This window comes from Anas acuta, chromosome 8 (genome assembly GCF_963932015.1).
Source record: "Anas acuta chromosome 8, bAnaAcu1.1, whole genome shotgun sequence".
In the NCBI taxonomy this organism is placed as follows: Eukaryota; Metazoa; Chordata; class Aves; order Anseriformes; family Anatidae; genus Anas; species Anas acuta.
Window position 1 is genome coordinate 30711894 of NC_088986.1, and position 16498 is coordinate 30728391.

At 39.4% G+C, this 16498-nt stretch overlaps 1 protein-coding gene across 7 annotated transcripts in view; it reads right to left on the reverse strand.

Moving 5' to 3' along the window:
• The window catches only part of SLC44A3 (solute carrier family 44 member 3), a 100332-nt gene that overhangs the window by 40986 nt on the left and 42848 nt on the right, over nucleotides 1-16498 (reverse strand). The window contains exon 1 of one of the 7 annotated variants that reach the window (XM_068691279.1): nucleotides 333-382. The exons of 4 other annotated variants lie outside the window; for them this stretch is intronic. Coding sequence is in view for 1 of the 3 variants with exons in the window: in XM_068691275.1 (XP_068547376.1) it covers nucleotides 25-30 (6 nt within the window). In the remaining 2 variants the exon portion in view is untranslated. Of the gene's footprint in view, nucleotides 1-24; nucleotides 49-332; nucleotides 383-16498 lie in introns of those variants that run through there. 2 more of the 7 variants (XM_068691275.1, XM_068691282.1) reach the window with 2 other exon arrangements.

The window sequence follows — 16498 nt, forward strand, 5'->3', positions numbered from 1 at the left end:
CGGCGGCCTTGCCGAAATGCAGACCGCCATGCGGCCCGGCCGGCTTGCGCTGGGGCTTTGTGTTGTCTCTTTCTGTTTGTTTGTACAGTTACGTTACACTGGCACTGTAGATCGCACACGCCTCTGAGGGATGTGCACGTGAATTTAGCATGCACAGAAATAACCACCCCGAGTTAGATCAGCAGCTGTGAGTGGAAGGGCCAGTGAATGCAGAAAGCACCACCCGGCTGCAGCCAGCCCTTTCCCGTCTTTTTAGATAGATGTTCAAATCAATAACGTAGAGAAAGCTAATATTACAAATCAAAAAGATAAAGTGCATTATTGTTCTCTACCTTGACAGTCAATGGAATAATGTGCTTTTTCAGCAATACAAAATCAGCAACTGCAATAAAACAATTATATTGAAGCTGTTGTGAAAAGCCATTGAAGAGTTGGTCTGTCTTGCACAGGATGGAGAGCACAAGACTGGCTTTGCTTAGAAGAAAGAATTTACCTCAGTGTTCAAATTCACATGCAGAATGAAATACTGGTGACAAACTAGCACAGATACAGGTAAATTGACAATACCAGAAACTCAGATTTAACAAGAGAGAGGGAGAGAGAGAGAAAGGAGAGAGAGAGAATATGAATCTCTGTCCCAGAGCATTTCAGGCTTTTGCTATGCTAACTGAAAATAAATACATTTTTCAAAGAGAAGAAAATAAGTATAAATAAATTAATAATAATAAAAAAGTTAACCTGTGCAGTTTCTTAAATTAACTTTTTCCACTGATTTAATAGGGCTCAGCACAATTCTGCCTTATATTTAACCCCCTGCACAAGTGGTTCAGACCAAACATGACAGATAGGGTTGCTAAAAACTGTTTTAAAAAGGGTTTTATAAACCTTTTAATTTCCAGGCAACTCACAGCTGTCTTTATCAGCATTGTACCTTTTAATGTTCATGATTCATCAGTTTGTAGAGTCTTCGTAATGTAGGAAACTTAGATTGAAGTTTTAAGATTTAATACATCTTGCACAAGTTATTTTGTGTCTGTAGAACCTAAATAGACATATAACTTTTCCTTCACTTTGCTGTACTGCACTCTAAAAATACATGAAAAAAGAAGTCATCTTCCATCAAAATACCAATGTGACATTTCAGGTGATGCTCTTTTTTTTTTTTTTTCTGTAAGAGAAATTTAGTGTTTTGATTATATCAAGAAAAATAACCAAAATTATTAATAACTTGTAACTTGGACAGAAGGAGTAACCTCCTTGTCTGATTGAGAAAAATCATTCTGAAAAAACAATGCCAAGGATGAAGTCTAATACTAGAACTGCTGGCTTGCTAATACTAGATTTCATTGTTGATTTGCCCCTTTCTGAAAAGCAAATGTTTTTAACAAATTCAGATTCCAGGCAGATGAAGTTCATGGAAAACCACCAGAATCAAGAGTAAGGTCTGCTTTTACCAAACAGCATCAGAAATAGTGTATTCTTTCAATCAGTATGTGAAAGTTATCTTATATTCGATAGCAAATACTTCAGGATTATAACGGGATATATATATATATATTAATTTAATAGTGTTTCTGTTGTTGTTCTGTTTTGTTTTTCCTGAATTTTAAACATGCCCGAATCAAACCCTTATTGCATTTAGTAGTAGCAGGTGGGTAATTCTGTGGCATGTCACCAGGTGGTGCTCTGCTCCTTGCTTAGAGTTACAGGACAGCATTCCGGACTTGTGCGAAGGGCTTTATGCAGACTACAGTAAATAATAACAAATGAGGATTTTCATGTTACAATTGAAGAGGATACCCCTAATCAAGGCTCAGATTTTATAAGGGTTTAAAAATCCACATCCAAAGTGTAATAATGAAATATTTTTCTTGTTATTTGTCCAATCCTGCCAGTGCCCAAATGGACTGGGTCCACTAATGACTTTGAAGTTTCTGCCCTACTGTTTTCAGGTACCCATAATGAGCTTTGGGGTGGTGGCTGCCAGCGCCTCACCTTGCACAGGCCCTGAGGTGCCTCACAGCTGAACGCAGCCAGAACTCGAGGGCTGGCACCCCTCAGCACCCCTCAGCACAGGAGCTCGCTTCAGAGCATGTTCTCACTGCTACCTGCCTGCCCTGAACACCAGATGGGGTGAAGCCTGCAGAATTTGTACTGGCAGCTGCAAAGGTTTCTTGCTTTTGTAACAGCTGAATGGCTGGCACTGGAGCAGTAGGGGACTGGGCTCTGTTCTGGGTCTTTTTTTGGTCTGTACGTTACCTGAGGCAAAGAATTCCCTGTATCTCTTTAGTGTGAACGTTTCTATCGACAGAGAAAAGTTGAGTTTTAGAGGACTGGAAAGAGCCTGGTTCTGCAGCTCGGTAGTTTCAGCACTTAATGGGGAATGGGGAATTTTAGAATTGATAATTTATGGCACTGATCCACTTTAACCTAAGTAGAAACAAGATAAAATAAAGCTTTGGAAAAAAAAAAAAAAAAAAAAAAAAAAAAAAAAAAGAGTACTGGATTCCAGTACTGTTCCTTTTCTGAGAGCACTAATGACTTGGCTACAGAGGTGTACACTGACTTGTGCCCTCTGATGAGAAGCGTAACTTGGAGCCTTTGGTTTCCATCCCCTGGGCCACATGCACAAGACACTGACTTTTATAATATGCTACGTTTAAGTCTTTTATCCAACTACAGCCACTTTCCTGGGAGATTGGTATGATATGTGTCTGCATTCTTCTAGGAGTCTTCACTGCTCTCTGGAGGATGCACTGCTCCCTGCAAAGATAAAAGCTACTTAAAATCCTAATGCTTCATACATTCTGCTGTAACCAGGCACTCATGGACCCTGTCCTCTGTTTTCGATTCACAAAGTCACTCAGAATACATATAGAAGAAAAACTCAAGCTTCCTGACTCCAAGCCTCTGCTTTAATCACAAGGTTCTTGTTATTACTTATGAGCATGGTGGTTATTCACAGAGAATGAGTCCTGGTGCTGCCAGGACAGCATTCACAGCTCCTCTTTCTTACCAGGAAACTTACCTGGTTAAAACTGGGGCAGGAATGTGGGTTGGGAGAAGGGTTTGAATGAGAGCATGGCAGTTCCTTGCTAGACTGGTTAAGTGAGATGACTATCCCTATCTGTATCCCCTTCTGGGTCAGAAAAGAAACAGAGACCAATTACTTTAATAGCAGGACACAGCAACTGAGAAAGTCAATCTAAAAGCAAATATTTTCTGCCTAATTAGAGAAGATGCAGCTGGGCACAATTTCCATTACTCTCAAATAATCTTGCTTATGTACAGTACTTTTGCAAGTAGGCACTATTCTCCAGGTGTAGCTATGTTACTTGGAATATCCTGAACTGAAACACCCAGAAACACAATGCCACCTATTATGTTGAGGCTGTTAGGTTTTTTGACAATTTCTACTCTAAAACCTCTTGTTTACGACCTTGCCTTACTCGAACCATTCAGCCTGAAATTTCTCATGGCAGGTGCTAGAGATTTTTGGACAATTTCAACCCAAACTATTCAGTCATTTTTAAGAATGAAAGTAGAAAAGCAGACATTATGATATCTGTAGTAAATAAATGCGACACCTTTTTTTGGTATTAGTAAAGAAATTCTTACCCATGTTTTGGATCAGAGATTTGCTGAACAAGAAGTTCTTTCTGTTTCTTCTCATGTCTGAGAAACATCATACGCGTTTGCCCAAATTACTTTGAAAAATCACACTGTAGGCTCAGTCAACTTGCTAAGTTTCACAAAGAAGCTAAGGAGTCTGAAGACTGTGTCTGCATGGTATATTCCTGAGTCTGCTTGACACTGTTTAGACTACCCCAAAATGTGCTTCTAACCTGCCACATACAAACACTTTTTTTCGTGTCTCAGTGACTGTCTTGATGTTGTCCAGGTACAGTAGTCAAAGAAAAATGCTGAGATGAACGTAAAGAAAAACAAACGCAGTGATTGTTTTTGGCAAACAGCTTCTTGCAGATGATAAGGAATACCTTGGTGAATAAGGAAAGCAGGGCCTAGGAGCTCTCTGCAAGGGATCAGAGGATTCAAAAGGTCAGTGTCAGAAGGGCTCATTAAAGCACCTAACATATAGCCCTACACAATGGGTCATTATGCCTCTGTTGAGGCACAGTAGCTGTGACTGACTGACAGCCAGAAGTGGCTCAGCAAAGACACCAGAAATAAGTCTTAGAGCAAAATGGGAGACAGTGATAGCAGGGGAATGACAGCCAGAAAGAGGAGGCCGACAGAGGGCCATCAGAGGGACATCACGCAGGATTGGAGAAAGGGGTAGGAATGGATGTGAATGAGTCTGAAAGCCAGGAGGGAGACAGATGGAAAAGTGAGGTGAAGATGGGACAAAGAAAGACACAGAGAGCAAAGACAGGTCAGCACTGTTTTAGGGAAGAGTACAACTGGCCAGGGAAGAACAGGGTAGGTCTGAGAAGCATGAAAACAATGTGGGGATTAAGCAAGCAATAGCACAAATCCTGAAAGTGCGTAAAAGATTAAGACTGTGGGGAATGAGTAAAAGAATCTGGGTCTGCTAACACCACTCCCTTTCACAGCCAGAGTATCACCTTTCCTCTGCTCTCAGCAAACATCCGCAAAGCTTCCTTGGAAGTGTCCTGTTGCACTCTGGCCTGCCTAACAAGTCAGATTGCCCTCCCGAGGCTCTGATCAGCCTGCTACTGCTGTCAGTTTCTCCACTGGATCAGCTGGCAGAGATCTGTCCTATGTATCTAGGGTATGCAATCCTTTTGATGATTTGAAGTAGTGTCTTTATGATTCTCCGTGTTAGCTTTTCTGTTTGCTCAGCTGCAAAGTCCCACCTGATAAAGCTATAAAAGAATATGCTTATGGCTGGGAAACAAACTATTCTACATTATCCAGATCATCATGAATGAAAATGCACAAAAGATAGAATACTATTTTTTCTAGTCATTTGATGTGTTTTTTTGAGATGTTTCACATCTCAGCCTTAAAAGTCATTCAAATATAACACACGAATAGTCAGTCAATAAGCCAAGTCCTCTTTTATTCCCAGCTTGCAATTAATATCAATCCCATCTTCTCATGGGTGTTTCCAGGGCATCAAGTGGCTCTATTTCTACTTCAGACTATCAAATATTGTGTCAATTACACAGGGATTTAGAAGAACAGAGTGTACATCTCCTATAGCCCAGCTATATTAGCTTCAGCTTGCTACCACTAAAGACGACCCCTCCTGTGATTTATCAGTTGTATGAATCATTCAAGAAAGGAGAATAACACCACAAAGTTAGTTTGTTCCAGTTTCCACATGAGCAAGCAGAGATCTCCACAAAGAGCCTTTTCAGCCTTGTCAATACACAAGCTAGAGTACAATCTGACCCTAGCGAAGTTTTGAGTGTGGTTGCTGAGCTGAAGCTGATTAAACTTCAGAGCTGAGTCATTTCAAGGTCTTAGAACAGAGCAAGAGGATCAGTGCTTCAGGATTGCATGGTCTTTATACACAAGCCCAGACAAGAAACGGCACTAGAGTTGTGCCTTTGTGGAATGTCACAATTACAATGTACTTACTAAATGGGCTGAGTGGTAAATAGCATGGGTGCCATAAAAGGAATGAGCTTGATTTGGAAGCATATCTGCTATTTGGGACTGTTGTTGTCCCTCTCCACCCAAAGAGTAGACATGCCAGTACATCCGCATGCATCAATACAGAGAACAAAGAAGTACATGTATTGCTCTTCGCAACACACAGCAAAAGACAGGAAACAGAATTGGCTGAGTTTCAGAGAAATTAAAATCTTGAAAGAGCAGTAAAGATCTGTTTTTGTAAGGCTGGAGAAGACTGGTTTGTTCTGTAAATTCTGTAAATGGAAGGAAGGACCGAAGGCACACTAGAGAGCAGCAAGGGAAACAGCGAATATCTGGGATAAACCCAAGCCAAACAGGCAGTTAGCTAGAAAAAGGCATCAGTCAGCCCATGTGGAGCCTGTAGAGCTTTCTGTGACCAATACAGTCAGGTCTAGCTCTGAGTAAAAAGAATGAGAGCTTTTCATTAATTGGGTGGAGTCCAGGGCAGCGTGGTTTTTATCAAGTAACATATTCATTATGAGGACTAGAGGGAAGTCTTTTGTGCCAGCCCAAGATCCTTCAGTGATAGTTCAGTTCTTGTAAGCTCAATTTATTTTAATGAGGTGGATTCAGCTATTGAACGTTTGCCAGTGAAAAGTAATCCTACTGAATCCCGACAGACAACTTGGTCTGTAGGCTTTACGTTAGACCCTTTCAGAAGTGCTGCTTCTGCACAAGGTAAGGAGCTGCTGCTGTGGCAGATTTCCCCACAGGATGTCACTCTCGGGCAGCTTTGCCAGCCCTGGTCTTTGCTTTCAGCAGAGGAAGGATTACGAATTCCAGATGGCAAACGCATACACAACACATCACTTTGTTTACAGTATCATCTAAGTAGCCTAAGTGCAATTTTGTTGTTGATTTTAATTTTGGACTTTCTGGAACTGCTTCCCACTGGTTCCTTTAGTGACTAATTAAGAGTAATGCCATGGCTTTATTGTGTCTAGACATTTGTTGTATAGTTTTAAAAGCATGTACAATTCTATCTGTACTTTTACAGTTGTCTTTTTAAAACTAAACTTTTCACAGTATAGAGAGGCTTAGACAGCAGAATATAGTTTCTGTTTTTTTATTCTTACAAATAACAGCTTTTATACTGAGAAGACATTAGATCATCCAGTCCTTTCAATCTTACCCGGCCTAATGCTCCCAACCACAACACAGGCAGCCAGCAGAAAATCTACTCCAGTTACTGGGCCACTTCATTGTAAACTTCATTGTATTCTCCACATATGTCTAGTCTCTTACTGCCATTACTATACATAGGAATAATCGTTACGGTAGTGAGGAATTCCAGCATAAAGCTCTTCATGTGTAATGACACGCTTCTGTATACTTTTATAAAAATGAACAAGAATCAAAATTCCACCACAATGCACTCAAAGACATGGCATCTTCCTTACTTGAAAAGAGAATGCTAAACATCCTGCTTTGCTCAGCATGTGAACGGCAGGAGGAAAGGTAACTATTTGCTCACTGGCGATATATTCGCCTTTCAAAGAACTGACAATCTACTTTATAGACATGGATGATTGAACATCAAATTTAAAAAATATATATGCAAGTAGTCATAGGAAGTCAGATAATGGCCAATAAGATGTCTGTTTTTTATCTGACTTACTCCTTATGCTACCTCTATTTTATCTTCATGGTTTTATAGAGACACATTTTAATAGTCAGGACTTCTCATAAATTACCTGCTCAATTAAAGTTTCACCTTAATTACTCATGAAAAGAAAATCAACAGTGAGCAGAAGGCAGCCATGACTAGCAGTCAGCAATAGTTCTACAGAATGTTGATGGCATGAATTACGTATACAGTTTATTCATCTTCACTAAAGTTGTACTGAATCAGCACCAGGGCCACTGATGAGAAACTCTCTCAGATGACAGGCTCTAACTCACAAAAGTTATGTAGTCATCCTTATAGGCGCAGCTGCTTTCAGGATGAGTCCAATAGCTGAAATATTTGCTGCGAACTATGGCCCAGTTCTGCAAATCCCAATTAAATGTTGTATAGCTAGAGAAATAATTCCAACTCTATTAATGAGTGATTATATGCTACTGTTTCAGAGAAAAGAACCCTGAAACCTAGTCTTCTTCATGACATTTTAATTTTCCCTGTTATCAAAAATATCTACAATATATCATTATATGGTGTATGTCAGACTCTTGTCTTTTAACATCCTATCTGGCATATATTCATGAAGTTCAGCTAGTTAGAGCAGCTGGATGCTAAAAAACAGGAGCTCGGCAGCTCCATGTCATCGGTCAGCTATATTCTTCAGGGCTCCATCCATTTGCCTCTTGCTGCTTAAGGTATCAATATATAGTTTCATTTAACTTTTAAGCACTTTGCGGAAATGTTTCCATTGATTGTTTAAAGTGAAAGAAGACACCATTTTTCTATGATAGCAGTAAAACCAATACTTACTTATTTTGTAGTATCGCTTCTGAAGTTCATTATGTTCCATATCTCAGATTAGGTTTAAGAAATACATAAGAGAGACTTGTGAGACTTACTTTCAAGTAATAAAACTGTTTCTGTAATAACAACTAATTTGCCATGGTCATAATGCTTATTACAGAATCCTGATGAAGCTTATCAGCAGTATTATTTTGTAAAGTGCTTCTGTAGTGTTAGCTAAAATGAGATACAGTATTATTTTTGTAGTAGACTTGGAGACCTATATGAAGAAAAATGTACATAAATGTTTAGATATTGTTGCAATATTGATTTATTTTCATCATGTACAGTTAAACCTAGGAGTGTTCCAAGCTGTTGTGATTCAACAACAGAATAACAGTATCCCTAATCTATTTCATCATCAGGAAAGTTATGGGATAGCTACTGTACTTTTTTCATTTTCATGCAGTAAAGCAGTTATCATTTTAAGAGCTGTTCCTACAAGAGCTTTTATTTTATTTTATGTTATTTTTAGTAACTGTGTATCATTACAGTGGAGTAAACTATTAGGTAATGTGTGATACAAACATACTTGATGGGAGGTAAAAATATCTTCTTTGGTCAGCTATTTGAGGAAACAACATTTTGCAGCAATCACTGCATGTTTAATAATGGAACAATATTTTTTGAAAAGAGGATGTTGACCATCTTTCTAGTGACTAAAATTTGAAATGGTCTGAGCAATGACAGTATAATACAGTTTCCTGTTCACGTAACATGTTTGCACAACATAATGTTACTGATAATGCTAACTGTTTAGTAAAGCTTATAAAACACAAAGGATGTGCATGTGTCTGGGAATTCCCATGATCCTTCCTGTCTACCAGTAAGGGGGATCAGACAAAACTAACATCTATGGGCTAATCATGCGAAGGCTTATTCATATGAGTTGCCACTCTTCACCCTGCTGACCTATGAACTTTGTTTCAAATTTCTGTATTTACATAGTCAGTTATGCAGCTAAAAGTAATCCCATTGTCCATCAACACTTGGCTCAGAAAGTAACATGCCACAGGGATTTAAACAGTAACATGCCCAAACAGGGATTTAAAAATATGATTTTATTCTGTGCATGTAACTATGGTAAGAGAGTTAGAGGCAATCCTGCTGTTTGTGGCTTTCCTCTGAAACCATTCAAGTCTGTAGGCCAGGTAGCGGTCTTGGTACTACTGCTGGAAGCAGAGTATTTGAAGCACACCAGGACATAGCACCAAGCTGAACTCACAGTATGCTCCCATATGATTATTTGTTTGTAGTCACTTGCTTGCTCATTCTTGCAGCAAAAAAAATGCATAGGCTTGGGGTTATATGCAGAGATCTGACCTTTAGTGGGTTCCTCAGTTCTCCCTCTCCTCACTAACTGCTGTTGAACAAGTATCTACCTCTGCTTGCCTCAGCCCTGCTCCTTGGTAAACTGTGAGCTGTGGTGTTTCCCTGCTCTTGTAAAGAACCCTGATATCTATCTACGTGCAAGAAGTAAGCAATCTTTGCCACAAATGATTTTGTTCATTCTATTAACCTGAGTATGGTCTGTTATGGATGAATGTAAATACAACAAACAGTAAAAGGAGAAAAATATGCATATCACAACTAAGTTATAACATTGGTATTATTCATGTAACAAGACTGTTGAAATTCTAAAAATAGTGGCCAGTGTACCTCAGTTTTCTTACTCCCAGATGATATATTAAAAACAAAACAAAAACAACAAAAACAAACAAACAAACAAACAAAAACTACCATCAGCACCAACAACAAAATATTTGATTTTGTACCAGGAAAAGAGGCATCAAAACCAAATATATTTATTCGAGATAATGTAATCTGAATAAAAACATTCAACTGTGATATATTCCCCAGAGGAATCAGCTATCTGCAAAGAGGTTTCAACATTCACATCTGTGGGAGTCATAGTGAGAGCCTGATTTCCTTGAATTTATTTTTTTTGAAAATCACTCAAAAAAAAAAAAAAAGAAAGATAGTTTCATGTGACAGCTTTCCACAGAACAGTGCAACTTCCATTCTCACTACTACATAGTCCCAGAGAAGTATATATTGTATGTGTATGTGATGATCTGAAAGGACAACAGCTCTAACCCAAAGAATTATAGCATGTGTGGTCTGTACTATTTATCAGACTTGTTAAAGAGGGTTATAAACCAAGAGATGGAGTCCAAGATAAACAGTGCTTTAGCCATTGAAAACAATGTGTGTCGTGGATGTAGCCTGTTAAATGGCATCTAGTCAGATCTGTGAGCTGGAAGTTTTTAATGCATATTAGCGAGCTGTACTCTATGGTTCGTGTCTTATTACTGCGGAGTGCCCTGAAGCTTTTGTTTAAAATTAAAAGCATGAAGATACTTATTTTCCAAACATCATAAGCTACCTGTGTGGACCAGGAATCTTCATTCCCTTGTACCATATGTTTACAGCTCTCCTGTTAATATGTTTGTAAATCAAACTACTAGTCATACCTTTCCTGTTGCAGCTTGCTCTTTAGGCTTTTCCATGACACACAAAGCACTTTGGCACTCTAGAACACTTCAGATTTCTGGAAGTATCCGTAATACTTCCAGGTAACTGAATAGGAAATTCTATTATTGCTCATACACGTTTTTTGCAAATTTTCATCATTTGGAAATCCTCATGTGTAAATCTTACTTCCTTCCTTCTAGGGATCAGTGAAGGAGCATTTTAATACTGACTGATAAAGCAAATTTGGTGGAATATAGAAAACAAAACAACTGATGTGGAGGAGGATACACTGATAATATTTGCTGTCCTTCCTGATGTTTCAAAACATTGATTCTGTAGCTGTCACATCTCATGCCCAAACTTCTACAGGGATGGAAACACCTTTGTCAGAATGTCACAAATACTCTGGGGTTTGTGTATATTGATTCAGGAACTTTGATTTAGGTATGCTGTTATTTACCAATGCCATCCATTCTTCAATGGCTTTCTTTGTTTCTAATAAAATCCTTTTGTATTTTGTGTTAATGTTTTTATCCAATTACACCAAGTTTGGGAAAGAGAAAACATGAGATGTGGATAACAGAATAATTGGTAATAGAGGCTGACTCACCCCTATTCAGAGCCCTGTCAGATGAGGCTATGCTCATCAGGTGGGCTAATGTGTGCTAGCCCTTTTGTTACAGCCTGTTGTGTAGACATAAAATGGTTCTGGAACTGCCAGGCTGGAATCTTTAGAAGAGTTACAATTGACTGAAAATGGCTTTAATAAAATGTGAAGTGGAAAAATATCCTCAGTAAAGTCTAGTAAAAATAAACTTTGTGTGTATGCCTGTACTTCAGGTTGAAATCTGGGCTGGCAGGAACCAGCCTGTGATTCAGGGACGCAGGTCTGCAAGCCATCAGGAGGTCATCTGCAAAATGACTGCAAAAGGACTGTTCCCCTGTCCCCCTCACACATGCACCATCTGGCTGGCAGTTGCGTGAGTGCTTCCTGGCAAACATAGGCTGTTCACAGCCGCCACTAGCCCCCAAATCCCAATACATTTATATCCTTTGTATGTTTCATTAATGTGCTTAGAACAGCTAATGTAGTGCTGTAAAGCAATAACATTGTGCTTACCTAGACAATAAGAATGTTACTGATTTATCTCCCCGTGGAAATACCAAATAATTGTGGAATCCATAATGGCATTTCCTCTATGCAACCTGATTAGACCCTATTAGAAAAGGCTGCAAATACCATTCTAGGCTCAATTCTCTGCTCATCCATGTGATGATGGAGCACAATACACAGATGGTTGTATTCCCTGCTGCAGGAGACCTTCAGAGACAGAGAAGGGACTCCAGAATATGTTCCAGAACTTCATTTTGCCTCTCTTGTCTGAAGCAGATTACTTATGCTCCATCTGCCCCAGGCCACAGTGCTTTTAAAATGTAGGGTCTGGTCCAAAGTCTGGTAACCTTGGACTCTAACTGAATGTATGCTTCACAAACTGCATAAAATGAATTTGCCCTGTTACTTGATCTGCTCTGAGGCTTTAAGAGGATGCCTACATGAGTAGGTGGGAGGAAACCCTGCTGTCTCAAAGAAACACATGTAATATGGTCCATGTCTGGTATCAATTATGTCATGGGAATCTCAGAAGCAAAAAAATTAACTGGTGAAATGGTCCCTTACTTCTTCACCAGAAACCCCGCACTTTTCTCTAAAGTTTAGCCAGGACCACTTTTGACTGAGGCAAGGGGGATCAGGCTTTCAGCACTTTCCCAGGGTATCTCTTTTATAGCAAAAATACTGTTCTGTCATTCCCCTGCAGATTACTCATGGTCCCTAGAATTACCCTAGTAACATGTATTTTTTTCCTGTTTTTCTATTTACTGTTATGATACTGTTTCATTCCCAAAATTGTCAGTAATCATCTATCTCCCTCTGCTAGTTATTTGTTGAGTGATTTAGGAAATAGTGTAAGAATGTCTTAAGTGAATTGAGCTGTAAGACTGTAAATAATGCAGTAAGAAGCTATGCAGTGTCTTCTAGGTTTTTAAGCACAATAAAAATATTTACTTAACAACCATCCCCAATCTATATTCTTTAGGAAATAGCTTTCCCCAACAATCTTCAGTGTTTGTGGCTTGAAACTAAAACAAAACAAAGTAAAGCCAGAAAACTGAAAACATGAGATGTCATTAACTCTCCTTCATTTACACATACTAAGTCCAGCCTTGTTCAATTTAACACAAGTGTTTACTCCTTGGGAAAAATCATGCTGTCAGAAGTAACAACGTAATGAACGATGATGAGCAGTAAATACAAAATATTTATATTATTGTGATATGCATAGAGCCTTCGATGTCTTAAAATTGATTGATTGCCTTAGCTAGCTTAATCTGACAGAGAAGATGTCTCAGAGGGAGGAGGTGGTGTGATGGAAAAGATGGAATAACAACCATCAGATGGAGCCCCTTTCAGTCAAACACAGTAATGATCACAGTCATTATCTGCTTTGCCATTAGCAGAACGTTGTTCTCTGAACACATTACGGGAAGTGAGGATTGAGGAACTGGGTGAAAGCAATGTTAGCTTCTGAGAAGTTGTATTTATCCAGCAAGGGCCAAACTGACAGGAGACACAGGGTCTGGAGTGCTGGGGTGAGGCGTGGCGCCGGCACGGAGGTTTGGGGCCTGGGCTGAGAGAAGTGGCAGGACAGGCAGGGCAGCAATGAGGAGCTGCGGACCCAGCGCTGCTCTGGAGGCTGAGAAGACATGGAGGAATAAGGCTTTGGGGCTGGGAGGAAGGTGGGAAGCAGGTGTGGTGAGAAGGCAGCTATCAGGGCAGGGTTCCAGGGGCAAGGCAGGCATGAAGGAGGGACACCCGGGGCAAGGGAGGACCATGAGAATGAACCTAGAGCATAATGAGGAGGTGCAGCTCATGGCACCACTTCAGATGTGGGACAGGCACACAGTATGGGCTTGGGGCTGAGGAGGGCCACCAGGATGGGCCAGGAAAACAGCGAGTCCCTGGCACAGCTTCAGAGAAGACAGCCCCCGGCAGCGCGTCTGATGTACGGGCATCTGCAGAGGCTCAGGTCTTGGGGGAGTGCTGCCAGGCCGGGCCCAGCGGATGCTAATGAGCTGGGCTGGGACAGGCACAGATGGGGACCTGGGTGTGGTGAGAAAATAGCAGCAGCACAGCTGAGCGGTTATGAAATGACAAAATGCCCAGACCTTGGCTGCGTGCCCTGGTAAAATAATAAAAAGGAAGGAGAAGGAAAGAAATCACATGGAGCAAGTGGCAACGTGCTCTGTCCCCAAATCCTTGCTGGAAAAACTTGGCAAAAAAATGGGTTGCTCTCGTAAGTCATCTGTGTCAAGACACAACAACATTTCTGAGGAGTCAAGAACTGTCATTGGTGTGTCATTGTCCAAGGCAATGGACCATAGCCTGACACTACGTTTTTCTTTGCGGCAAAGCTAATGAACAATTTACCATTCTCTCCTTCTCCAGATACTTGGCAGGAAAGAATCTTTACTGCCAGCTCCACCATGGGAGAAATCACATTTCTGGTTTCTAAATTATTATAAACTTCAGAAGTGAAATAGTTCACATTATTGTCTTGTTGTTATCATTGTTTTCCTTTTTTTTTTTTTTTTTTCTGAAAACTTTATTCGGTTTAAAAAAGAAATATGAATGATATACACCCTGCAGCCAGTTAAAACTGAACATCTGAATCTCCAGAGAACTGAAAAGGGTTGACTCATGTATAAGAAACTTGCTGAGTAATACTAACCCTTAAAAAAAAACCTGCTCTGACTGTTGCAGACTATTTGCTATTCTTTCAGACCACATCCTCTAGAAACAGAAGGTCTTACTACTTCATGTTGCATAATGTCTGTGGCAGTTGTGCTTTCTATTAGCTTTATTGGTGCTTAATAAGAATACAACTCTTTTCCAGTAATTTTGCTTGTTGTGTCTCTATGTCTCTGTATGGTCATGCTAAATGCTGTGTCAGAAATTGCTATGAATAGAACTGCAACATTCCTTAGCATTGAGCACTACTCTGACTTTAGAAAGCAGAAGTATAACATAAACCAACTTTTTTTTTTTCTTTTTTTTTTCCCCCCTGTGTGGTGCCACCTATGTACATGTATATTTATATATAAGTATATATGTGACATACATGTTTATGTATGCATATAGAAATACTGCCACATATATGACAAAGTGTTGTATTTCTGAACGTTGCTGTTCAAACGTTCTATCACCTAAATATAGCTTCTTAAACAGAAAAAACAGTATAACCAACCTGCATTACAGACAAGTTTTAGAGTTTAAGGCCTACTGGTAACAAGACTTCGCTGAAAGCTTACCATGTGTTAGTTCTGCGTTCCTTGTGGGACCAAAATTCCCATTAAAGTTGATAAAGCACAGTAAGCTGAAAATTTGGATCTTAAAATCTATTCACACAGGTTTGTGAATAAATATTGACATGACTAAGACTGTTGTCTTTGGGACATTAAAAAGGAGGGTTTATAGTTTGTTGACCTCAGAAATGGATCTTATTGTAACAATAAGAACCTGCACACTGAGGTGATCTTCCAGATCTTACTTGTTTTGCTAGTTAAACATTTCCATGATTTCCAAAGGTGTCCAGAAACACACAGTGAAATGTGGAAGCCATGGTAGTATGTTATTGAGTACATAACCTCTAAACACCCTAGAAATGGCAGGTAGGTATATAAAAATATGAAGTTAATTCTCTAAAGTTTATCAGAAGCTACAATGAAGCTACAATGCCCTGCTGGAATATTAAACCACAACAAGGAGTTGGGGTATGTTCAGCTGTGACAATAAGAGAATACCCTTTTCTACTTTAATAGATCACCTTTTATAGTTATATAGCCTTTAGCCACTGTCTCTTAAATGGATGGAATATATTTGTTTTGAGAGAAACTTCATCTAATCTCAACATCAACCTATACTTGTTGATTTCAATCCATTTGCCATAGACTTTTCTCCACTGACCCAAATGTTTTGCTGATTGTGCACATCACATTATGCCACTGTCTTTGATGCGTTTTTACAGTCAGTCATTTAACCACCGTAAGAAAAGATCGTGGTTCTCACAACTACATTTCAGCAAAGCTAACATGCAAAGATACATACATTCATCAGTATAAACAGACGTACCATAGCTCTCAGCAGAACTGAAGATTTAACACCTGAGAGCTAAGAGCAGGTGGCTTTGGCCAAGACAGTTACCTCTGTGTGACCCAGTTTTCCCATCTGAGAAGGAAAGATGGTATCACCAAGACCTCCAGCTTCCTTTTATAGCATTCCTCAGATGGTTTGCTTTATCCAAAACACCTTGAAATGTAAGTACAATGCACTCCTTGTTAGTGAGTCTGGTAGTAGAAAAAGAATTGTCTGTCTCATACAGAATTGTCTTCTGTCTCATACTGCACACTATTATAATGAAAGAGTACTTTCATTAGTTTTAAAGGCATTTAACCATATCTTTGAAGTCTTTGAACCTACCAAGATTTGAAAATTATGATGGTGACTTCATGAGAAGTGATTATCTTCCCCAAAGCGTTTCTGATTGCTTATACCTGTGGTGGAAACAACCGAAGCACAATATTTCTCAGGGAATGCCAGTGCTTTTGGTTTTGATGCTGATCATAAGTCTTAAGCCTCTTGTTTAGAAGACTCTTTAATTCCCCTTTGTAGCATGTGAAAATTTGGTCTGAGTTGGTGCAACTAAAACAAAATTGTGATGAACAAGATTTTCACCTTTGGAAACTTGATTAAAATCCGGCTTGGATCAAACATGCAGGCAGTTTTAAGTTTAACACAGGAAGAAAATTCATGATTATGAAATAATATAGTGCTTTCAGTGCTCACAATATGCAAAGAATAAGACACTGAACACTAAA